General features: G+C 44.7%; 1 protein-coding gene across 7 annotated transcripts in view; it reads left to right on the plus strand.

The window, feature by feature from the left end:
- The first annotated feature begins 522 nt into the window (after positions 1 to 522).
- Positions 523 to 27,103, plus strand: part of LOC126921949 (uncharacterized) — a 164,066-nt gene continuing 137,485 nt past the window's right edge. For 2 of the 7 annotated variants that reach the window (XM_050734033.1, XM_050734039.1), the window contains exons 1-3: positions 523 to 1,163; positions 1,649 to 2,951; positions 11,923 to 15,505. In XM_050734033.1, the coding sequence (XP_050589990.1) occupies positions 11,996 to 15,505 (3,510 nt within the window). In that variant the 5' untranslated portion in view covers positions 523 to 1,163; positions 1,649 to 2,951; positions 11,923 to 11,995. The remainder of the gene's footprint in view (positions 1,164 to 1,648; positions 2,952 to 11,922; positions 15,506 to 27,103) is intronic. The other 5 variants (XM_050734034.1, XM_050734035.1, XM_050734036.1 and 2 more) reach the window with 5 other exon arrangements.

A 27,103-nucleotide genomic window follows, 5' to 3' on the forward strand; every position in this document is an offset into this window, starting at 1 on the left:
TATCGATGCAGAAGGATGGAATTGTGACGTTTCATTAATTTAATTGAACGATGCCACGGCGCGATGTGTTGCGTGATGCTTTCACCCCGATCTCATTCGTCTTCCCTGACTATGGTCGGACGAAAATTTTCTTCCTTCTCTTCGTTCGTATTTGTCGGCTGAAAGAATCTTCTTTCCTATGGGCACGAGCTACGTTTATAAAATTGAAGACACGAACCACGATTTATGAAGAGCCACGGAAGAAAAATAATATCGAGAATTGTAGCTACTCTGCGATAAAACTCGCACATTTTCCTTGAGAATATGGTTTTCGAAATTCGAGCAAGAATTATTATCTTCTACTGTTGATCGTAACGCTGCGATATTTTATACATCCGTAGCTTGATTCTTTCTCTAGAATTCAACAATACAGTTTCAACAAAAACTACGAATATAGCGTATCGTGCTATGGCACATCGAAGGCGGGGCCCTAAAGAAATCGGACCCTCGGTTGCTCCGCTCCTGTTTGTCGTCCCTCGATCACGATCCCGATCCACGCGGCAGTCTTGCCGCGCCAGCGCGATCGAGAGGATCGATGTTGTGCATCGCGCCTGCGTCTCGATTTTCGACAGATCGGCTCACCGACCAATTTCGTGAGATATCAGTGCAGTGAGATAAAATCAAGAGATCTTTTCCTCCATTGTGCGAGCGATATTCCTTTGAGAAAAATATATCTGTGAAAATTCTGGAGATAATATGTGGTACGGTTTTCTTAGTGACATCGCACAGGTGATTGTTCGTTGAAATAAAGTATTATTCCTTTCTCGTCCATAATCGCGAGCATCCTTAATTCACCGACAGCTTTTTTCAGCCGCGTTATTCAAACTCTGTCGACCCGAGGCGTCTCCGGTTGTCGCGTTGCGTTCGCAGCTCCGTTTCGTCTTCCAGCTTGTTCTCTTTCATTCTTCGTTGAACAACTTCTCTTTCCGTGTTCCTGTTTTCTTTCCCGTAGAATACACGAAAGCATATATATCAGCTACCGTGACGAGCCATGTTTTCCACAGTGGATTTCCACGGCGTCGCTATGAGGTGAAATATGCGAGTTCGCCCCTCTAGTGTCGACAGTAGCAGACAATTATTTTAATGTCCTTAAGATCACACCCCGCTTACAAGATCTTTCTCAGGTAATTTCTTAAGAAGGGTATCCGACTCGTCTGCCGCTCCTTAAGCTTGTTTAATCTCTTCGTCGTCTTTTAACAGCGCCACGACATAATCCAAAATTCATTGTCTCTCTCGAGTTTAACCTCGTCCATTTCACCAGGACCTTTCTATCGTAACGCTGTCAAAATTTATACTCCTCCAGTTTCCTTCTCCCTTTTTTCTTCTCTGTCGCTTATTACCATCAATTTTATTGCCTCTTGATAACTAACCGAGGTCTTCTTTTTTATCTGTCCATTGAGAGATAAAAAAAAATGACCCTCGCTGGTTAGGTTGTAATAAGTACATACTGTAGTTTGTAGCTTCGTATCGATAAATTATATCGTTCTTTACGATCCTCTTCCGGGCTGCAACTCGTCCGTAACGAATTGCCCTCTTCTGTTTCTCAATGCGAACGCATCTCTTGGTCGAACGAGTTACGACAACCAACGATACCCGTCGATCTTCGCAGGTTTGCTCGATAGACGGTGGAAGGGGCGCGAAAACCGGAAGCCTGGCACGCTCACCAAACCATGGTGATTAATGTTCGACGATCGTTTTACAGAAGGCGCATCGTTCCGGCATAGCATCGAGCGATAGGCTGCGTGCACTGCTTCGTTCCCGCGGCTGATAACAGTGTTTGAACTGTCAGTCCGTCGCGTCGGACTGATAGTGAGTCCGGTTGCACAATTAGACGCCCGTGAAAAGTTCGACTCGGCGACGGTGTGATTAATCGTGTTGACTGACGTGTCCGACGAACAACACCGGAAAGAAAGAGTTACGAGACATTCCGACGATATTTCAGTGGTTGCCGAAAAACCTGTGCTTTCGAGCGGATAAAAAGAAATGGTACCGACGATCGTTAAACATCATCTATACGCGGAGAGCGTCACGAGGACGTTAAATTGTACGATCGATGCGTCCGCCGGCAGAAAGAAAAGATTCTGGAAGACACGCCGATAAATAACACAGTGGCTGAAGTGTTCCACGAACGATGCTTGCGGTCTGCTGGTATCTCGGTTGAGACGCCGGCAGAAATAGAAGCCAGTGATTGATTGTGCGAGGCCCGTCACGAAAGGAATGTAATCAGCGCACGGTGAATCTCTATCCGGTTAAATCATAGTGTTTACTCGGGGTACGATCATACACGAACGTGCTCGAAACCTCGAGCCAATGTCCTATTCCGACTTGAAGTTACCCTGATGAAAAGTTGTACTTTGATGGAAAAGTAGTCTGGTGATTGTACAAACGACGGTGCGTAAGGTCTCGCGAGTCTCAAGTCGACGAAGCGTTAGTGCGACTGTTTCTTGTGTTTCTTGCACTGTTCCCCTTCGAATCGAAACATCTCTGTGCAAAAGTTTTCACCGAAGAAGACGCGAGAATCTATCGGTTGAACGAGCAGGCGTGATATTTCTCTCTTCGTCTGAAGTTTCTTACTTTGGTGTTCTACGAGTTGTTTCCCTTGCCCGATAGTGCATCGCGATATTCTCTCGCGACTATCACGCGTCGAGTCGCGTAGCACATACCTGTTGTCACAAATCAGCGGATGACTTGGCGGCGCTGGACTGATAGCGAGACCCATTCGGTGTGCAATCAGGAATCACCGATGGCGCAGGGCATCGAGTGGCTGACAACGTGCACCACCGGTTAATGCCGGCTACGACGAAATTACGCTGTGCTAGCGCAGCCAGAAATTGCCAGGATAACGTAGCCACAGTCGATTACCGGGAGTAGTCAGCAGGAGAGATCCGATCCCAGCGAATGCGTCGCGATAGGTATGTATGTACTGTACATTCTACATGCCTTTACACATGCTTGCATAATGCTCGTACTCGAAAGTAGATTCGCCACCCGCGATTCATGAGTCTCTTTAGAAGTGTCGTAATTCGCCAATTTGAATACTTTGTATTTGTTCGGAATTTTGAGTGGCTGTCTGTTTATGACACGGACAGGCCCATTCTCTTCTTTGGGAAATTCCGAATTACATATCCTCCCCGAGCTGTAAAGCTAACGACTCCGAGGTCAGGTAAAAAACCCCTGGAAAGGACCAATCCGAAGGGCACGATGGATAGACGAAACCCAACGGCTGGTATGGAGAATTAGAAACGTAGGAGGACAGTTCATCATCAGATATCGTACTATGCGGGTGAAATACTTCACTCCCAACAAGATCTTACCATCTTCATAACATCACACTTTACTTTTATAAAACAAATACAGTGCTAGATTACACCAACACTCGATCTATTAAACCTCCTCCACCTTGAGCGTTAATTCATTCGAGGTACGCGATATCGACCGATCGGTTTGACCTGACCGGTTGCTCTTTAGTCGAGAATTCGCAACAGTATTCTTTCTCCTACCTCATCGATAAGTTTGTGACTCGTGTAGAACGACTAATGGAACTCTAACTAAAGTCGATATATATAAAATGGATTTTTAAATCTGAGGAAAGTAGTAGGTAATGATAGTCGAATGTTCGCTAGAAACAATGCCTGAATATCCGCAGTAAATATCCATGCGTTTGCTGAGTTAATCGTCAGTTCCCTGATATGATATTGTAATAAATTAGTAATAATCGACAGTGTCACAGTAATTAAAGATACAGGCAGCGCGGCATCGTAGTATGCACCGTTCCCGACAATTTCACGTCGTTCTACGGTATCATTCACAGAATCCTACGCAGAGAGAATCCCCTCTAGCTTGATACGAAGATCGAATGACGGGGCGAGCGTGGGTGTACTACGCTCGTACGATCGGCAGACGCGGAGCCGGTTAACGCGCAAAATGCGAACAAAGAAAGTTTCATGGGCGCGGTGATGACTTATCGCGGGTTCGTTTTCGGTTTTGTTTCGTTTCGACCATTCGACCGTATAGTCACACGAATACTGTGTTCAAACTTAACGATTTTACAAGCCGATGATCGCGTCGATAAATTCGTTTGGTCGTTATCCCACTTAATTACAGCTATAATGGATTTTGCCAAATGTTTACGTCCATGCGTTTCGTGTACACGGATCGTCTCTGAAAATATGTATTTCTATTATATATGGAAAAATAAGCCTGAAGTAATCTTATTCTATATTTTTGATTTATTTTTCTCGATTGTATTATGATTACTGGAAACGCTGTGTACGATACTTTACGATATTTTGTATTAATAAATCCGGTAAATTTAGATAGTGCGGATTTGAACGTTTCGTTGGAACGTTGGCGCGTTTATTCGAGCATTGTTTTCAGGCGATAAATCGGGAACATTTTCGTATTGTGATAACCTCGTTCCCCGAATAAATTTTCGAATTACCGGCGTCATTAGGGATTCGGGAAAAATAACGATTGACGCGAAATTACTGGACGAACCGGAGCTCGTGCCACGAATAACGAACGGCCAAAGCACTACAGCGTGCGTGGCCGTACGATAAAGCTCGACGAACATTCACCACGGGCCGATTCATATTCCCCGCGATTATCAGTCTCCGAATGAGCCGAACAATGCGACGAGAATGGCCGCGCGCCGCTCGTTCGTGTTGGTTATCTTCGTGTGAATGCACTTGCAGCCTGGCACGGCGTCGCGTCGCTCGGTTTTGAAAAGAGAGAGCGCCGCCTCGTAACGAGTGTATCCGGTACAAAAGCGAGATCAAAGACGAGCAGCCGGCAGGCTGCTCCGTTCCGAGGAATCGAACGTCTGTGGGAGCGTTCTCGACGACGTCTATTGCCTCCAATATCGTGGAATCACGCCTTCGTTAACGTTGTAGCTGCACGAAATCCTACGAAAGCTCGTTGTACTTCGTTCCTTCCTTAATTTCGACGAAATTAAATTTTTTTTCCTCGGCCAGATGGCGAGAGCTTGCATGGTTACGACGTTGAATTGAATCAACGGAGTCCTATGGACGTGCCAATGAACTCTAATCGATTACAATGAGTTCTCTCTGCGAGGCTGATAATTCTTTCGACCGATGGGAAATTCGTAATCTACTTTTCTCCCAAGGATCTGTATCACGTACAGTTGTGAAAATAGGGATTACACCCTGAGCGTGGAATGCCTTTGAATTCTGGCTTTAAACGTCTGTCGTGGATCGAGGGTCATCATTTCGAACGTTGCGAAACATTTCTCACGAATAAAGCTGGCTCTTTTCTCATCCAATCGTGTCACAAAGCGGCAGAGGAGCTGGTCCAAATTTAGGGCAATAACGAAGGATATAAATAAGTCGCGTACAGCGAGGACCCTCGAAAGAAAAAACTCATTTCGCATCGCGGTGGTACGATATCTCGCACGAGTTGGCAACGCACATTGTCTTGTCAGAAATGGGCACGTGGTTTATTTGCAAAGAAAAACGACCCGCTTCTCTGTAAGGCCGGGAAAAAATAGAAGAAGAGGGGAAGAAGAGAGAGAAGACAGGAGTACGGCCCCTGGGGACCACATCTGCGGGCCACGAATCAGGCCCCACGTGGAGAGAATCTTTGCTCAAAGTAAAAAAAAAGTCGCAAAGTGTGCGTCTCATTACAGCTATCATTAAAGACTTTAAAACAAAAAAAAAGCTGACTTCCATCTCTAATATCGTTTATTAAAAACATATTTCCGTACTTTACGAACAATTTTAAAGATTTCATTAACCGTTCGAATATGGCTGCCGTCAGCGAGCAATATTAATATTTTATTCGAGCTTTAGATACGCGGCGATCGCGTAGAATAAATGCTGTAGGAATTTGAAGTAAATTTAATACAAACTTTATAGAAAATTTAGAAAGTTTGCGGATCGCTTATCTTCGTGTATCGTACGGATAACGATATTGTATTTACCTTTGTCATATTTTTACGTTTCGAGGGAACGATTTATGGAAACGTAACCGTACTTAAAGGGCTGAAAAAGCAAGCTGCAATTGGCAATAAATATTTACAAACGTTCAGGCCTTGGTTGATTTACGACACGAGGTACACGAGTCAGGCACGAAGAGTTAATCAGCGACCGTGAAGGATCCGCTACTTCCGAGGTTTGTAAGCCATTAACGATGAATAGGGAAAGGAAGACTTAATAGAGCGAGGTGGCCACGGACGGTGTGTCGCAAAATTCAATCGCGGGGGCGCTCTTTCAAAGGAGAATGGAATCTTTTTTTAATTGCAGGAACCCGCGCGTTACACTGTAACCACGCGGCATATGATAAATAGCAAGCAACGATCAAAGGGAGCATCGCAATATGAACAGAAATAGCGATCGTTTCACGGGGCATTTCTATGCGTGGTTCGCTCGATGCAGTTGCACAGGTCATACACCTCAAAGGCTAGCCTTGTCAGGGCCATGAATAGCCCATCGGCTTAGGAACATGGTAGAGGAGCAGGGTAGGAGCTCGTGAAAGGGTATCGAGTGTTTTCAGAAGGTTCTCTCGAGAACCACTGGGATACCATCGAGAAGAATAGGGACGAAAGGTTAGAAGCGATACATCTATTCCGATTTTTTCCGAGGAATCTGGGTGGCATCCTTAACTTGGAAATTCACTTTCCTAGATTTTCCAAGAAATAGCGTTCAAAGAACGGCACTCCCTATTTTCTCTCCCATGTCTTTTGCTCACGTGTTTGTACTAACTTTGAAATTCAATTTTGTAAGGTCGTTTATTTAAGTCCTAGAATCGTTCACTTATATTCTGCATTTGTTTATTTACATTTCAAATTAAATTTCAAAAGATTTTGCACCGTGCTCATAATATATTCATAAAAACTTTCTGAGATAAGTGTTTGAATAATTTCATGAGCTGGCGCAGTTCTGTACTTCTGAATGTTCAGTGTCTATATCCGCGAGGATCGAGTTCCCTATTAAAAATGCTAAAGATGTAATGAAACTTTTATAACGAGATGTATTAAAGAGGGAATATTGAAACGTTCGATGCTCATCTTCCATGGCTACGATTTTTAATATCCTCGAGGCGAGATTTTTTTGCCTCCCATTAATATCCATATCACGTACTTCGGTATAATGGTACCTCGGTTACATCGCCGGTCTTTGTGAAATGATTGATATTCCAAACGTGTCTTTCCCTAGCGTTCACAAATTCGGAACGAAAAATTTCAATTCCCGTGGCTCATAGAATTTTGTACCGATTCTGACGGAAAAGAGAATTCTCGCTAATATATTTTAATTATGCAGTGATAAAATATCTACCATTACGCGGATATAATCTTCTTCCATCATCATAGACTCTTGTGGCCACTCGTGCTTTGATGCGAATCTACACGGTGTTTCATTAACAGATCCTTTCTGAATGAACGAACAACTAGGGTCACGTTTTGTTCGGAATTAGGTTATGCACTCTGTCTCCTCGGTCCTCTATTTCACACTTCATCGCCTTTTACTTTATGCTCCAATCGTGTGCATCTGTGACCTTATTCCTTTCTTATATATAAGATTATCTAAAATTAAAACCATTCGGGCAAAACCATTCCGATAAGAAATTCTCACTTTATATTTCGATATGATCTTTTACACGTTGATTAAAATATTTTCTGCTCGGGTTACAGCAGAATTGTAGTAACACCCTGTATGCAGAAATGCGTGTGTGATTAAGTGGCGCGGAGGAGTTGTATTATCTGACGTTATGTAGGTGAACATCAATCTGTTGGGAAAGATTAATGGTTTGACATTATCATGCAGATATGGTGAAGTCAATCTGCGGATTTTTTGAGATGCACGAGATCTTCATTTTCATTTGACGTGCTAAAACTTCGTTTATCATGTTCGACGAAATCTCGATACCCCGTGTGATGGTTTTTCCCTTTGCCTTTTCTTCGTTGTAATTTCTTACAAAAAGTCCTCTCAAAACGTCGCACCTATAAAAAGAGACATGCTTTTCACATCGAAGTGGCAGTACGATTAAACGCTTTAACGCATGAAAAACCGAGCCTTTCATCCAGATATCAAATTTACGAGTGGGAGTGCAATGTACGTACAACTCGGAGTTGTCTGTCATCACGTCACCGAATCAACGCAATTACGCAAAGCTTTCGTGACACGATCGAATTTGCACATAATGCGTTTTATACATTCAAGTCTCACAGTCGAGACAGTTCCTCGTTCAGAATCATTGGGGGAAACGATAGAGACGTAGAAACGTGAAAGAAAGAGAGAGCAACGTAGGGTGAAGCAGAAACGAGATTAAAGGTCTCGTCGCGCGATCAATTGACGGGTCAAAAAGGTTTAAGCATCGTGCACAAGCCACTCGAACGAGCTGGCTTAACGAGCCAAACTAACGCTTACGAGTGTTTTCGCGATTGATGCTTGCAACGATTATTAACCCATTAGAAAATCGGTGCCACGGTCGAGTTGCCCACGTTGCTCTTCACGCATTCCTGCCCCGTTCCATTCAGAAGGCACGCGAGTCTTTCGACGTTGTTGTCGATGAATCGAGCAGATACGTTGTTCTCTCGGAGACGTTCCGCTGCTATTGGCACTGGTCCAACAATGCCTGTTTAAAGGTCCGTGAAGCAGCATGAGTACAACGGTTAAAAAACGCTTCCTCGATAGATAGGGGTGTCTTTATTTACACCCCATGCAATCCGGGTGGTCCGGAAGCGAATAAATCGAGAAGCATTGCCGTGGCATTGTTGTCTTTTCTCTAAGTGAGACGTTTCTTTTCTTTTCTTTTTTTCCCTGTCATTTATCACTATTTTTTACCATTCATTTCGATTACATCTCGGATACTATTCGGTGATTTGGAATCCTCACAACTATCTTTGGCAAGCCTGCTTCGGAAACTTGCCATAATTACGATCGACTCTTAATTTCTCTCGGACTGATAAAAGGAAAGGCATTAAACGGTGGCGTGTTGGTAAGCTCGCATGTAGCTACGCAAAGAAGTGTCCCAAACCCACGCGGCCTCGATCGCGTAGGCACGTTGCACGATGGTAACAAGTGTGCATCGCGTTATGCGAATTAACAACGAGTGCAAAGATCAGCTGTTAGCCGTGCAAAGAAAGTGTATCGTCCACGTGCATAATTAGTATTCGTTCACGCGCGATCGTTCCTCGCCGAGGCACATACGAGAGGAAACACAAGGCATCGACTCGTGTGTGGTCCCCCTGAATCGTGCGCGCTACTCGATTCATCGGCTTCGAGTCTCGTCGATTGGATACGAACGAGTACGGCACGAGACAGTGGAAATGTTCGTGTGTGGTATTTCGACGTTCACGAACGTCGGATGTTAATTAGAATTTTTTCTTTTCTTTTTTACGATCCCAACCAGAAGAGTACACATGTCAGAATCCATTGGAGCGTCAGTTTTTAAACTTCGAAATTGTCTAGTTTGATTTGACGTCCTCGATTGGTATGAAATTCATGCAAATGTATGCCAAGGAAAGTTGCTGTAACCAGAAATCCTCGAGTTTTTTTAGAGGCGGCAGCTTTTTCTTTCGATACTAACCAGTCACGGCCAACGATCCGAGAATCGTGTTAAATCCCAGCTAACTCTTTGATTCTGGCAGACATCAATCGAGATCCGGTTCGTTTCAGTCTGCTAGATTTCAATTGCGACGCAAATTACACCGATCCGGTGGACCTGAATCGAACAAGCCATATGTCATCCACTTGTGGCGGTTTCTTCTCGTTTCTCTTTTTCTACAACTAATTATGTTTTTAACTTTCCAAATCCTTCTTCGTTACGTTACGTATTCTCAATGCGAATAAATATTCGCTGGAAAAGCGTGTACCGTTTTCGGTTAAGCTACTTCAATTAGCAAAACGGAAATATGTCTGAAAAATGAAAATATCATCTTGTGATAATCATAGCACCTTGATACACCTCGTTACGCGCTTCACTCTTAGGATCACTGAATCGCAGCGCAACGCGCTTGGAATTTTTAATTCCGTTCGTCATAGCATTACGGCGTCGCTAATCGAATCTTTGCCGATTTCTCACCCGTACCGCCGTATTTCATATAATTTGCCGGAGACGCACTAGTTTAGTTGGTGCATTCGATTACGAGCTCGCAGACCGTGTGCTCTGGACGAAAGAGAAAAAATTCGTTAATGACGAATACCAATGGCGAACTATCACAGAATTGCAACAGGCGAGTACTAGGTATGGATGGTCGCGGTTATTAGCCGCGTAACGCGATCGCAGTAACGGTTTCAGAGGTAGATTTAAGATCCGGGTCAGTGCATCTGAAAAATAGGTTTTTGCGGTAACATTCCGTGTTTCAGCGACGACGATGGAACGCCGCCATTCAGAGTACCGCGTTCCAGCCGCCGCTGGAATGTATTTTTTCAGATGACAATTACAACGAACCTTCTGTTTCGTTTCGTTCTCTTTCTCTTCCGTTTTTCGTTCCTTTTATTCACTATTGTCTCGAAAGAAATGATTTTGGTGGTCGTTTAGCGGTCCAGATTAACGCGATAAAGAGAAAGAGAGAGAGAGAGAGAGACTGGTAATCTTGTCTCTCGGTCGGAGTTTCGAGGCAGCATGCGGTCGACGTCTTAATTGTGGGTCAATTTCAGAGAGAGAACGGGGCCACGGGCGAACAAGGCATATTTCTACGCACGAATCTCCCGGCAACGCGGTGGCCCACGGCCGATATCTCGATGAACAGATCTAAAAGTAGAACTCCAGCCGAGAGATCCTTGAGGCGAGGCCGCGTGGGAAACGTTAGAACGGTGTGTGGAGTACATACGTTTGATGGGACGTCGGTTTAATTCAATTTACGCTGCTCGTGATCCTATTCCCTTGCGTGAATTGAAACTAATCTGCCATGGCGAGCAGGACTTGACGTTTCGATATTTATCGCTGAAATTTTTGAGACTTTGCTCCGTACTATCCCTGTGATCCTATCGATGTAGTCGGAATTGCTTGTCTGCAATTGTCTGGAATTCTGGGAACGATCAGCGGGTAGTCGTTGAGAAATAAGCAGCTGGAAATTTATGCTGACGAAACAAAGGCAATTTAGAAACAAACGAGTTTAACCAATTGGAGTGTGTAACTCGAATGGAATCCATGGTTAATTAAATGATAATTAGGAATTAGTTTGTACTATCCCCATGGGAGAATTCCTGACTAAACGTTTTGATAACGATTAACGGATATGTCTGAAATGAATGTGAGGAACGATTAACAAGTCGTTTATGTTACGCAAAGCATATTTGTGAATTCATAAGGTGGACCTAATCTTTTGATATATCGATGATATAAATATACGCGACGAGCGTAAATATACTGCTCGATAGTCAATATTCAGCGTACAACGGTTGGGCAGGTACATTGAATTCCAAGCGGCCGTTATGGTCTTTAACGATTCGACGCACGAGCACGTGGCCGACCATTACAATATCTAATGCGCCCCAGGCCCGAAAACCGAATTAATTCCGACCGGATATCGGTCAACTACCGGATACTCCGCCATTGGTAGAACGTGCGGTTGCCGCTTAACCGGAAGCCGATGGGAGAACCGTTTTATGGAAGCTTGTGTCTTCGTGCCATCGTATCATCAAATATTCAAAAACTATTCCTCTCTTTGAATTATGAATTTCAGGATGGAATTTCAAACGAACATTTTCAATTTGCCATTCGTGTTCTCTCCGTCTTTAACCCTTTCACTTCGGATTAAAAGGACGATGCGCCGTGGAGTAATTGTGTTGCAAAATTTCGTTTCTTAATTTACATCGATAACGCAATTAACGTTATTTCGTACATGTCTGCGGCGAAAATATTAAACAGCGTATAAGTATCGTGTAACGCATAGTAATTTGACGGGAATGTTCGTTGCAGGAGGGCAGAAAGAAGAAGGGAACTTTTCCTGGAAGATTCGAAAATGCGAGTACGTTGGCATTACCGCTGAAAAATGAACGATGAAATAATCTTGAAGACCTTAACCGGTGGTGGCAACATTCCATTCGCCGATGAGGATGGCACGGTACCGGGCATTGACCATCGCCGCGTTCGATCGAATATCACGCGGAGAGAGCTGACGAAAGAAGCCACCGCTCCGACTCTAAGCTCGAGGAACGTGCAGAGTTTCACCACTTTTCGTTCGATAGTTCAGCCGAAGATCGTTCAAGAGGGTGAGTATCGTGGTGGTGAACCGAGCATCCCGATGCTACAGAAGAGTTCGATGTTGAATCAAAGAGAATTAGCTCAGCATAGACAGATCAAGCAATCGCCAGCTTTAAAGAGAAACAGGAACGAAGCGATCGAAACGGGTTTAGAGAATCCTCTGCAACGCTACGAGAACGCCGTGTTGAAGTATCAGAATCAGAAACCGAAAGAACGAGCAAAACGACCGCCGAGTCACGATCGACAGCAGCAACAGCAGAACCACGGTTACTCGAGTAGCGACGAGAGCGTAGTCAGGAACAAGTCGAAGAGCATCAGCTCGATCGACACGCAATCGGTGAACAACATCTTGGACGAGTACGAGGATCTCGATTACAGAAGATCGTCGGACTTGAGCGACGTCGGCAGTATCAGCGTGTCGAACTTCGAGGCTGTCATGATGGATCAGCAGAAGAAACAGCAGCAAGAAAAATCGAGAGTCTTGGCGACGAGGATGCAGCCCAAGTGTTCGCCGGGCCGGGAGAAACCCCAACCAGTTCTGAAAGTGAACCAGCAGACCCAAGTGAGGCAGCGGTCCCGGGAGAGGCAGAAGGAATCCGTAAGACACGTTCTTCCATCGTCTCCGACCGAGGACAATTCCTCTTCGTGCGTTTCGCCGGTGGCTGTGACTGTGGACACTAGCCGAATCAGAGTTCCAGAGGTGCTGTTTCGCAAAGGCGAAGTTCAGAAGAGGGTGGACGAGTGGTTGAATCAGACACAGAGTCAGAATTTCTCGGTGTCTCGAGAGAAACCACTGACCAGATCGAACAGTAGCGCTGATCAAAAGAGTCAGAGAAGATATCGTCAAGACTCGAGGTCCAGATCGATAGACGAAGGAAGGGACAAGTTGAACGGAACGTCGTCGAGCTACGACGACCTTAGTCGCGCGGACAAGAAACTGGAACGCAAGGTGGACAAAGTGAACGTCGGCGTGAACACTAGTAGGGGCACGTATAAAGAGTACCTCGCCTTGAAGAACCGAAGCAAGCAACAAGATTACGGCTTCAGCGCGCCCAACAGCGTGATAGGTAGATCGCGAGACATCAGCCCTTCTACCGGTTCGAGAATTCCTCAAAGAGGACCCCTGAGTTCCAGCTTCAGATCCAGACGATTAGAATCCACCAACGAAGTCAGTCAAGTGGATAGCATTGGAGGAGAATCGTCGCAAATCTACCAGGCCGAAAAGAACTGTCGCGTCAGAAGCGCGGCCGACAACAGGCTGACGAATTTGGTAAAGACCAGAAACGAGTCTGATCATAGCAGGATATCTGGAGTAAGCGGCGTAGCTACCGGCGTTACCGGTGGTTCGACAACGGCGACGATCACGAGCACGACCGCGGTGGCGACGAGCAGCGGCACATCGTCGGTTATCCCCTGCAGGAAAGCGTCGTTTAAACGATCTCAGAATCACGATCAAAGCACGATTGGCGCGACGAGAGCGCTCGTTAAGGAAGAGACAGGCCAGAGAGCGAGAGGAGGCTGTGGAGGGAACAACATCTCGAAGGGCCCGAGCAACCTTGGTGACCAAGGCGAGCCGATCTCACCAAATAAGGACGGAGAAAGTAGGCGCCCGGCTCTCACGAGCGATTCACCGCGAGCCGGTGATAAACCAGCCGATGCTGCCTGTAAATCGATGGAGGTTTCGAGGAGCGTCGATCGGCCCACACGAGATACCCTGAGGATTACCGGCGAATCGGCCGATTCTAGGTATCTTCAAGATAAGAGAGACAACAAGGTGGATCAGACGAGGCTGGAAACTATTTACGGCGCCGTTGGTGCGCGTGTCCGGACTCTTCAAGGTCAGCAGGAATCTCGCGTCACGAAACCGAGAAATCTTCAAAGCGGCATCGCACAGTCAGAAGCTAGAAAGCCACCGGTTGTGCCGAGGAGGGATCAGATTCCTTGTTCTCAGGATGCGAAGGACGATCGGGCGAGGAATTCGCCGATCGATTCGCCTCAATCCACTTTTAAACCTAATAGTCGCGTATACGCGGCGTTGCAACAGTTGAACGAGCAAAATTCGGCAAAGAGCAGATCGGCGGGCAGCAGTCCTTTGGAAAAGTCTCCGAGCAGATCGCACTATTCTTCGCCGAATCACGTGGAGAAGATTTACGAGCGCAGCCTGCAGCCTCAGGTGATTCACGTGGATGACCTCCAATCGATCCTGCGACCTTCTTTGCAGGTTTCTGCTTATGGCGAAGGTGGAACAGGCGGTCGATCAGATCTCAAGTCGCCTCCCAAAGAAGCGGTTATGCTCGACGAACGAAACGAAAAAGAGAGAGAGGCGGATGAGGAGGAGGAGGACGACGAGGAGGAGGAAGAAGAAGAAGAAGCGGAGGTTTACGAACGGGTCGGTGAGTTGCGGTACGAACACCTGGAGACTATCGAGGAAGACGATCAGAAGAGCGAAGCATCCGTTTGCAGATACCCGGAGATCGGATTGAGTCAGTGCCTGAAGATTCAGCAATGCCTGCCGAACGGTAGATCGAGAGGAGGTCCTCCGGAGAAGAAGAAGGAACCGGCGACGTGCACGAAGCGGGACCAACAAAACGAATCTGCCAGGACGTTCGTCACGTTTCACTCATCCGGCTCCCCTCAGGGTATCAAGACGACGAACCTGCAATCTCGATCCGCAGCAACTGGTTTGTTAGAGTGCAACGAACAAGAGGAAAAACGGGAGGTCACGGAACCGATCATGATCGTCGAGGACTTCGAGATCCCTTACGATTCTGGGAACCTGGCCGACAGAAGCCAATCGTGTCACACGCGGGAGAACAGCAATCTATCGACTGCCACTATCCCCGTGGACGAGCTGGAGAGTGAAAGGCAGGCGGCAAAGTTCAAGGTCGAAGACGCGTGTCTTCGATCGAACGAGACATCGGATCGGACAATGGACGATGCTAAGGAAACTAGCGAGATATCTGAAAAATGGGACACTGACAAAGGAGAAAGAACGAACTTGAAGGAGACCGACGACCGTGGCTCGGTAGTGAACGAAGTGTTAGTGAAGAATCTTCAATTCAAGCAGGATTTACCGAAAGATTCGGTGGAGCACAGTGCTGGTGACTCGTTTGGCAAGATCATCGAATATGTCGGTCAGCAGAGACCGATCGGTTTTCATAACGTTTTGTGCGACAATTACGAGAACGTGCAGAACGCGAGGTTTAAGGAAAACAAGGTGTACGTGACGAAAGAGGAGATGGAGCGGCAGAGGCTGATGGAACTGCTCCGAAAAAGAGACTACGAATCAGTGAAAGCGGTGAGTGATAACAAACCAACGTTATTACGCTTCTTTCTTTGCTTTTCAATAGATGTAGCATAGTGTAGCATAGCAAGATCTATTAGAAAATAGCGCAAGGTGTTTCGCACCTTTGACCACCTTCCCCTGACATGAGTAAGGTGTGTTTCCAATAACATGATATACGCGTAGTATAAATTACAGCGTATGATTCGAGACACGGTCGAGTAGTTAAACGCAAGCTTTATTACGATCTAGCGTTAATAGTATCTGTACACGATTGACTTTATCGATTCCAGGATCTTAATCGGTTTCGCGTTCTAGAGAGAAAGGTCGTGGATTTTCACGAATCAACGATGTTTCACGGGCACGGTTTCACAACTATCTCGATCGTTCCAGTAGCGTAAACTCGGCCGTTTTAATTCGAAACGAGATAAGCTTCGCTGGAAAGATACGGTTGACAGCAAACCAATAATTACATTTACCATTTCGCATCGGTTGTATATATTGTGTTCCGCGTGCTGAGTCAGTGGTTCTTCCAATAATTACAAGTCGGAATTAACCGAGATATGTTCGATTCGCTCTTTATCTCGATCGCGTATACGCGGAACGGTCATTACGGGCAAAGCCTCTTTTACTCGTTTCGAACGGTGTTCCGTTTGCGCCGACTAGCTGACCGGTGTAATCTGGCGTGCAACGCCGATTTCGAACTTCACAAATTTCGCCTCGCACGATTTCAACCGAATCGCGTAAACAAACCGCGTTACGGTTGGCAAACCGCCATATAATAGAAAATACATAGTTGCGAGTTTCTGGCCTCTGTCTCTAATTACGTAAAACCTGCACGAATACGCGGATCCCTTTGCGTTAATTCGGTTCTCGGAAGCTGTGCGTTATCGACTGGGAAATGTCACTAGAAAATAATTAACCGCGATTAAATCTTGCTTGGAACATTAATGAACCGTATGAAAGGACCGAGTACGATTTTAATGATCCTGTACGTATAATCTCCCTTACACGTAAAGATATTTTCGTAGGTTTTCTGATACCACTTTGTGACTAAAAGTATCGATTTAACATGATAATATGAAAACGACTTATTAGATCCAAATGTATAAGTCTTTTAAAAGTTTCTTAGAAGGTGATTAAATGTTGTAAAAACATGACTTGCAGCTATTAAAAGTGGCAATATTTTCATATATTTCTGTACATGGTTTTACGAGGCACAGCATCTTAATGTGAAATTTTAAACGAGATAATAATTCTTCAAGATTTTGATCATTTCCCAATAATATCTACCTGCTTGAGGCCTACCTCATTTTCCAAAACTATCCTAACGCTTATGAACGGCCGTGGATGTCGCATCCCCAAACGAGCGAAACTAAGAATAACGGAAATTATCGTTCAGAAGGGTGTAATACGTATCGCGACCGTGGAAGTCGTTGCTCGTGGTTACTCTTCAAGGTGCACGATCTTGAGACACGACTCCGCGTAAGAAACTGGTGGTGCATGAAAGACGCGAGAGGAACGGAGAGGACCGCACGATTTATGATTCAGCCGTGCTGGGAACCAAGCATTAGATATGCGGTTCATAGTACGCTTTAACGCGCAAGAAAGATGCAATAAATTGTAGCACGCGCGCTAGTACGTCTCGCAGAAGAGAAAACGCGAGGCTCGCCCTTAACGAGGTTTCGGCTCCGAGCTACTTTTTTTTCTCGTCGGCGACCTGCTCAAGGACACTGTAAATTAATTTTCACCCGCCTCTATTCAGCGAACAACTTGTCCGCCGTTGTAAATCGTTTTTCATGGCGAATCAGACGAAATTTCACCTTTTGACATAATGCTCTGTCGCACGAGGTTATTCGCCACCTCGTATATACGCTCGCGTAATTTTATGTTTCCCCGGGCCTGTTGAAATTTCGCGTGACGTAACGAATCATGGACCGACCGTACTTCGTGGATTTTACGGCGCATTAAGGCAGCATTCGCAGTGTGGGGCGTTAATGGGACAGATTAATAAGAGATTTTTCAGGACGTTAGCCACGGGACGTAATAAGCGAACGTAGATTCCGTATATTCGCGAGCTCGATTAACTCCCGCGGTGCTGTCATCGCCAAACGTCCGATAAAATGCCTTCGTATTCTTTTATCGGCCCGTTACAAAGAATCTCGGCTATTACTGGTAGCGATTTCTCGTTCTCGTCAGCCATAATTTCGTTCTCCCGCGTGTCGTTCAGACGGAAGTCACATTTAACGCCTTCTTTTACCATTATTCGAAGTAAGCGAGTGATTTACGGACAATGCGGATCGCAGTAAATTCAGGACTGTTCAGACAGTGGATAAAAACAGTGATTAAAAGCGCGTATATATCGTCGCAACGAAGAAAGGGAAACACCGGGATGTATTTTCATGGGAGTAATAGCGAGCAATTCGAGACGCGAGCTCAGAGTCACGTTACTATGCTTAATTCTGCTTCGAGACGGGAATATACATAAGCCTATTTAGACAGTCTTATGTTTATACGTAGGATTATTCGTAAATACATTCTTTACGACTATGCTTCGTCTGAGGCGCGGGAAATTTTCTGCGAAAAACATAATACGAAAACGAAAGAACCTTAAGCGCCTCTTCCCTTCGCTTGCCTCTAGAGAAGCTTCTCTAAAAAATAGACAGAACAGGTTGATCGAATTTATACGAAAATTGCCAGACGACGGGCAAATTCCTGGTTACCTCGAAGAGAAAATTTTCAGGAGACAGTGATTTGGGAAATTAAATGACAAGACGAGCGGTGGCTGGGGGTAGAGCGGTAATGGCGCGAAATTGACGATAAATGGTCCCGACGGTGGCATCGCATCGGGGAGAGAAAGTAGTCTGCGGGTAGGGGTGTGTCGATCGAATTCACGAGGAAATATCGCGGCGAACGTAAACTCGACGGGGCTGCTCGTCATATTCGAGCCGTGGATTAGGTCGGCTGACCGTTTGCTCGTAAATTTTCCTGATCGAGGAGGCGGCTGGAGAACATCGATGCGCGTCCGTATGCGTAGAAACGTTCGTGTACGCCCGTCAACGGCGGCGTGCGTATGCATTTCTGCACGTACGCGCGTGTCCATGCACGCTTACATATCGATGAGGCTGGCTACGTCCAGCTATGCATATCTGGGGGTTCGAATGCAGCTGCATTGTTCGCGACCAGACGACGATACACACCGGCAACCCCCGTACGAATTATGACTCGATTAATTCTGCTATGATTCCCACGCGATATCTGTAATGCGCGCCGCGAGTTTAGATTGTTGCCAGTCGAGGACGATACGCAGGGCACGCCGGATATCGCACGGATATAGGGACGTTCGATGAGAATTTGACTAACCGCGGCTTCGTTGTGTCAATCTACGATAAATGGAAAACCTTGTTTTCAATAATTTCACGGTTGCGCGATTCGGAAATGGAATCGACTCTCTGGGGAATTTACTTATTTACAATGGCCACAAAAAGTATTGGCGCATCATTGAATTTATTATAACATTTACGTTCCGTTATGTTACTTTGACGTTACGTTGATTAATCACATATTTATATCGTGTAATGTCTTATGTACAGATAGTAGATACGTTTGTAATTATAATCATCGTGGGACATGGAATTACCCATATCAATGTAGAATTCATAATTCACTGATATCCTTAAAATATCTGGGTAATCTATATCAATGAAACAGATATTTTGAACAGGTAATTTTGACAATGTGATAAGCAAAAAGAGTCCCAATGGAGATGTTTATGGAATTAACTGTAAATTCTTCGTCTTTCGTTTGTAAAATCTTGGTTTAACGAAGGAAAAGATGGAACAGACGTTATATCCGCGATTCGATTTGTTCGATGCAAGTTCCATACGACTGTTTTTGAAAAATTTCGTTCAATCGAACAATGGGTCACGGTAAAGGTATAGAAATGATTGCAGTGGTCTGTAAAGTTCGTCCTGTATCGTTTCGAGCTATTTTTCCCAAAAATCTAACCAGCGAAACCAGCTCGCGAATAGTACACGTTTCACACAGAGCTCTCGCTTCGAACGTCGATATTTTGTAAATTGTGCATACGCCCTTACAAACCGTGTTTGCAACTGCACACAGGGACAGGACGCTGATTCGTTGTTTCGAGTCCGGAAAAGCTTTCACGACTTACAGAATCGCGACGAACGTACACAAATCGATCTACAAACTATCGATCGGGGTAGGATACGTGCTATACATAAACCAGCTGCTGTCTCTGACAGTGTGCGTCTCGATTAATCTTCGCTTGATTTTGATGCATTGCGCCAAAATTATGTATGCAGGTGCACGTGTATTCCCGGTACAAATTAATTGGTGACGGGGATATGACTATAAAAAGCATACAGGATACTATTATTCCACGATGAAAATACGGATTGATCGTTTAATCGAGATATCGCGGTTTACCTCGTTTTCCTGCACGATGCATATTCGATCGAACAATTGGGAATAACTAAATCATAGTCTATCGAACTTGCGAGAATTCTAGACTTAGCGTTGTATTACCTGAAATCCTTTGCCATGTAGCTAAAGCGGTGTATCTAATTTCATGCGAATATGAGTGCTAATACGGAGCGCAAATATCGCGAGTCGACAGGCATTCGGAGGTGAAACATCGAATGCCAATGAAGCGTGAAAGAATTCACGGTTGAGGATTGAGGCGTTCTTCGTGGGTGAAAGGAGAAGCAGGTGTGGAAAGTTGAGGACCTGTGCGTTTCGAACGATTACCTCTTACATCATACAATGCTTCGTTTATTATTTTACGTTTATAAAATTCCGATGATTAATTTTTATCGATACTATAGTGCGTATAGATTATCCTAAAAGATTTTCAGTTTCAAATTCCTTTTATATTTGGCCATAGTTCCTTTTGAAATTACTCGCACTTTGAAGGCTCTGTACAAGTTCAGAGGGACGTTGAAATATGCCACGCGAAATTCATTATAAATTGCTCGTAACCGAAATATTTCATGTTTCACGGGACAAAAAATCTCGTCCAGGCCATTAACCGTGCATAATAGATAATCCCTTTAAATATTTCGCCTGTTATCCCGGATCAATTGGAGAAAATTAAAATTATTCGGCTGAACTCCCGATAAAACGTTCTATTATCAAATTTATATTTTCCCTGGGAACCTTTAATCCCTTCGCGTTCTACAAACGCGCGTGCTTTTGTTCTCGCGAAATTTATCATACTTTATTTTTCAACTCGTTTCCCCTTCTCGATGGAGGATGCTTCTTGTGCTCGGATATATAACGATTGTATTTTGAATGACGGTGAGGAAAAGCCTGAAAAACGAAGGAAAAGGATGTTACGGGCACCGTTCTCTCGCATAAAACGTCTGTACTAGAATCTACCGTTTTGAGAGTCCCGTTTTTTCCCCCCGATGAAATAATTAAAACGTTATTACTAACTGATACGCCGGATGAACTTTTAAATAAACCATTCGATATATATATTAAAAAAAGCTGCACAAGTCGATGGCGTAGAAACCTAATTACTATAATTCAACATCAAATATATGCGCATTAACAATCGCCGAACTTTCTCTGAATACAAAATAGTGAATTGGCTGAATTGCGTGGGATGTTTGAGTTATAATATTTTTAATGCCTATTAGCTAACTTTTCTCACGACTTTTCACGGAACAGCAAATAGAGGAAGCATGAATTATGTATTTCTTGTCCGATGAAAAGTTGAACAAGTATTATAGTTCGTACGTAATAATGAATTAACAAACAATAAAAGTTGGCGTCGCTTCTCATTCTGCCGATGCAGGAACGATAGAACGGAGTGGCGCAATCGAACGGGAGAGCTCTTCGGGGTAAAGGGCACGGACTTATCTAGAAATCGACTGGCGGGGACAAAGGGATGACACCTGCACTGTGCCTGGAGTGGGCTCGGAACTCGGATGCACAGTGAACGTCTCGAAGCGAAGCGCCGGTTCATTGGATTTCAATGGGAAAGCCTCCGATGCCGTGAAAAAACAGTCCAAGGGAGTTCCTTCGATACGGTGTTTCCGTGAAAAAAACAGAGAATGACGGAATACGAAAAATTTTAACGGCGGTCATCGGCAGAGAAAGCAACGATACGTTGCGCAAACTTGTAAAACCGGTAACTTCTCGATGTTTGACTACCCTCGACGTTTGACGTGTTCCGTAACGATCGATTCGTAGCGAATTACACGGCGTTGTTGCACGATATTACGATATTAAGACACACGATCTTCTCGTATTGCCTGACGATGTATCGATTTCTGTGGACGAAGAAAACTTATGAGTTGGCGCGTGTACGGACTGGGTAACGAACAGCCAGGGTATAAATTGCCTGATCGTCGATAGCCGGTCCGTACATGAAAGTACAAACGGCCATCGTCGAGTTATATCAGTTTCCTATAGTTTATTAGAGTCATAAACCGAGCAGTGACAACAATTCTGCCGGTTGCTCGTCGGCGATATGCCTGCAAGCCTCTGTTGGGACACGGTAGACGCCGGAATCGATCGTTCTTCTATGCCAGGAAATAACGAGTCTTCTTATGAAATACGATTTCATCGCTCAAAAATTGTCAAGGTGTTTGTTATTGGCGGTTGCCTGCGTCGATGTTGTAAATACCGTTACTTTTCTTCCACGCTGAATCAAACGTTATATGTAACATTCTTTAGGGGATGCGCTCGGCTTTAGGGAATTACATAGCAAGCAGCTGCATTTTGATTCGAGTTTTCACGTTTTCTCCCCTCAACATCTCACTCTATCTATCTTGCAATTGTTCGTCAATGATCGAACACGACTTAGGCGAGACATAGAGGGATCTATACGTAATTCTCTGGCCACCAGGTAACCCCTCCGCGAACATCTGTGTTTACGGTGTATCCAAAGCCTCGCTAGACTGTTCCTATGGTTAGGCTGCCTCGTATTACGCGATGCTTGTTGCGGCCAAATGCCACATGACTTTGGGCTTTGCCCACGATCCGATCGACACGATCGAGGTGGACACAATTTCGGATATTCGTGGAAATTATGGCTTCCCGGTAAGTGTATTCCCGATCGTTGGATAACTCTTCATCCGCCAGAAATCGGGGTGAATCTATACGAAGGGATCGACCGGGACAAGTTGGAACTCGTATGAAACAGATCCTGGATGATTATAGAAATCCGTTTGATGGGGATCGTTGGTAAATGTCGCCGTATCTCTACGTGCGTATCTCTGTATACGCTAGATGCATATTCAGTTTGAGCATCGAAATCTTGCGAGGATTAAACAGTACGTTTATCGTAGACCTACACGATTTTCCTGGCTTTTGTGAAACGTTCCGGTTTCTAATAAATCACTCGACTTTGCTGTACGTTGCACAGCGATCTCCGTGTTGCCTTTGGAAATTTCGCCGTCATTCCACCGGCGTTATTTCGAATTTCAGACATTCCGAGATACCGGCGGATCTCCGAAGGTTGCCGTATCAGCTGAAACTTGGCTGGCACGCAAAGGACGCGTTCTCGGATCTGATAGCCGAGATAAAGTTACATAAACGCTAATTACACGGGACAGTTATAAATCCGACCTGGTTCTGTAACTTTAATTCCTGCGAAACTTTGTTAGCGATAATCCTGATCGATAATTAGAAACTTCGCATTTCCCCCTTCTTTTCACTTCTGCTGCTACAATGTACCTGTAATCCTTTCCTTCCTCCACTATCTACCAGAGAGAGGATAAAGATTCTAGACTTTCGATGAAGCGAGAAACCTAAATTTCTCTACACTTTTACAGCTGCCTATAATTTCTCGTAAAATAGACTGAAAAGAAGCGGAAAATTGGGATAAGAAGGAAAGTAGGCAGTTCAAAGATATCGAAGATGGAAGAAGGATGTCCGTGGAATGTCGAGCACCGTGCATTTCTATCCTCATCTCTCACGACTCTGTCCCCTCTTACACTCCCTTTTCTTCCATTTGTTCGTCTCACTCTACTTCTTTCTTCTTTTTCCTTCCTTCTTCGACTACCTGTGGTTTCTCCACATCTTCGCTGTACAGTGGTGGGAAGGGCAGAGGCTGGCGAAAGGAAGACGAAGATCGGGAGACAGTGTATCTCTGGAAACCAGTTCAACGTATAACAGCGTTTTTGCATTGGTCTTACGAGAAACGAGAGCGCGTTTGTGACGGCGGCGGCGGCGGCGGCGGCGGCTGAGATATAGGAACTACGTTACGAAGCGTATCCTCGACTTTGACATCCTGTGATCGTAACCCCAATAGCTATGCGGGATTACCGACGTTGATATAGCTAGATTCCTTTGAATAGTCTTCTGGCTTGCCTCGCGAATAACTTTATTGTTAACCTGTGTTGGAAATCCCTTTCACGATGTAACGTATAAGTTATCGTGCACACCAGTGTGTTCTGCATCAACTCGAATGATATTCGAATAACATTGTCCGTCCTTGAAACAAGGTCGAATGATATTCGAAACGATTCCGAATACTTTTCGCGTGATCGTTGACACGAGGTCTGACGACCTTCGAGTAACCCGAATTTCATTAAAATGATCAGAAATCATGGTTTGCCAATGCTTTTAGAACGGCTCGGACGTTTCTCCAAGGATTTCATCATCATCGTTAAATTTAATTACGATATTCATCGCATCAACAGTGATTTCACTCTCGCCGATTCCGGATTTAGGTTATAATATTTTCAGGTCTCGTTGAAAATTCAATTATTGGACGTACATTTACGTAATTACTTTCGTTAACATCGAAATCCAATTCCCATCGAAGCTGTAACGTGCAAAGAATATTTAGTTTACCGATGTAATCACCAGCGTGACTTAGTTTCGTTCATACGAAATCATAAATTCATGACGTTTCGTTGTTGCAGTTTGCGAAAGCGAAGCGAATCAGAAAGGGGACAATAAAATCGGTGGCATTCATAAACGGGATAAGAAAAGACAGAAGCAAGCTCAGCGTAAGCTGAAATCTTTTATCGGCAGGTACATGCAAGTATAGCAAATTTTCGTGCAACATTCGCGATCGGCTGAACAGTGAATTCCTTCTTTCTCTCTAGACCTGTCCCTTTTTCTTCGGATGGATCTAATTCGAAAAATTTTTCTCGAGCTTGCCAAACGTTCGAAATTGCGCTCACGATATAACTCCTTCCCGGTTCCGAGTATTGTACTCTTTGCAACGATACTTTGTGCGTTTTAGCGGCTAACCCTCTGGCCATTTTTTAACAAATTTTATTCGAGACACGTATGCGTCCCACGATCTATTGATCTATCTCAAAGTTGCTTTTTCCAATTTATCAATAGACGATATATGTGTATTATTCGTGGTCCAACTTCTTGGTATTTCAATCGATCATCGAACTCGTATTCTTCGATACGTTATCGAATTCCAAAAATTCGCTCGATATTCCTTCGTCGCTATTTTTCTTTTCGCTTCAATTCTACAATCTCATTTTAATGAACTATCGACTTTGTCATCGATGGATTAAAAAAAAAATTACAAATAGAATGTTACGTTGACCCATCGCCGCTGACCCTTAACAGTTTAAATTTATTGGACTTTCGTAAGAAGCTTCAGAGTTTGTCGACCGTTTATAACCAGATTACCAACTTAGCCACGTGTTTGACGCGATGTCGATTTCTTCCTCGTGAGACGGCCGATCCCCCAAAAAATGCCCAGCCTTCCAGGAGGGGACGTGCGTGGCTGAAATCGCCATATGGTGTCCGTCTCGTTTCCAACTCGTCGATCAAGGGTCTCTCGAGGGTTTATTCTCGGTGGCCTGGTCCGGCTCTCGGAACGTGTTTCATTAAAAAGTCTTGCAGAAACCACGGCTCCGTTGCTCGAATTCCGATTTGAAACGTAAGAGATAACGTCGTGAACGTAAGAATATTTGAATTGCCAGAGCAGCGGTCTAAATACCTTTTACAAGTCGGATTGTGACGTTGTATCGCGCGCGCTTCCACGGCCGGAAGTAAGGCGGATCGATAACAGCGAAGTCGACGAAATTCTAAACCGATTTTCACGATACCAAGTGCATCGAACGGAACGAAGTTTCTTGGGAGTTCTTTGTACACGCTGCTCTCTTACTTTACACCGAGAGACGTATTTCGCGGGAGTCTTCGGCCAGAGTTTTGCATGAAGGTATGAGAGTTGGGCTACTTTCGAAGGGTAGTGGTAGAAAGTTATTTGAACACTCACCATAGAAAACTATATAGGAAACATTTTAGAATCTCGTTAGCACGGTAATGAAACACGGCTATCATGATCATACTGGTAAAATTGAAAACCATCCAGAAGATATATGTACAAGTTATTCGCAGTAAACATAAATTTAGTAAAAATTTAATGCAGAGTACGAAGCCTTAATATAACGGATGATTGACTGTTCAAACACTTTTACGATCTCTGCGAGATATATACCTCCATTAAATATTTTGTAGTTTCTATCTACGCTTTCGGATTTGTTTCAAACTTTACCAGTATAAAATCGCGATAGTCGAGTCTCATAACGGTGCTAATGAAATTTCAAAATGTTTCGAATAACGCATAATGCATTCATAAAAGGCTGCGAAAAACGTTCGAATACTTTTCCAAGCTATCGTATATGTTGGTGCAACTTGGCGTCGTAAAAGACGAGAACGCGAACAGTCGATGGATGAACGATCGAAGAAGAGACGAGAGCGGGATGATGCGACTCGGTAGCTCGTTTCACCTCCCACTTATGTTTCCGCGATCCGCTCTTCGATATTTTACGGCGATCGTTGCACGGCAGCAGCGACGAAGGGAACGAAGAAGGCCGGGGGCTTTGGTCGGTGGAAAATGAAATTTTCCGCAACGAAGCGCGGAGCGTGTCTCGAGTATGCAACGCGCGGCGAACTCGATCGAAATTTTCCAGGGACGCGTCCACGCGAAACAACAGGCCACTTTGCATGGGACGGCCGCCGGCAGCCCGTGCTTTTATTGAACTTCAGCTGATTAAGCGAAGGGAGTCGTCGAACGATTTCAATGCCTCCGGCATCGGTTTTCATCGAGCGAGCTGACGGTCCGGTAGAAACGAGAAGGGATAGTCCGCTCGTCTGCCGGAAAATTAAATACTCCATCGGTAGGGACTAGAGTTCTCGGGAGTTTAGCAGCAACTTGCGATGCTGCCCAAACGGTTCCTTATTCTTTCAGGAAAGAGTTCATCGAGAAACTTTAAACTTTTCACGATGTTGCACGATATCTTAACCACCAGGTCGTGGATAGTATAGAGAGCGAAAAACATTTATCGTGTTTTCAAACTTTACTGCAATCCCTTTAATCTAATATCCAAAGAACGTCTAAACTCAAACACATTAAGGGAAAATTACGGTGGATAAAAAGAAGCGGATTAATGGTTGAATTGCACGAAAACGAATGACGCAGTTCGGAACATCTGTCGCATTACCTCTTCGTCATGCCATATGCAAGTTGCGAGTCAGCCGATGTCTAACAGCTCGATCTGGAAATAAGTTTCTTTCGAATAGGCAGGATTTACGCAACCAGGAAAAGAATCTACGCATTCACGGCGATCAAAACTCCATTTTGGCGATGAAGAAGCGCGCCAA

Source organism: Bombus affinis, chromosome 11 (assembly GCF_024516045.1).
Source record: "Bombus affinis isolate iyBomAffi1 chromosome 11, iyBomAffi1.2, whole genome shotgun sequence".
Classification (NCBI taxonomy): Eukaryota; Metazoa; Arthropoda; class Insecta; order Hymenoptera; family Apidae; genus Bombus; species Bombus affinis.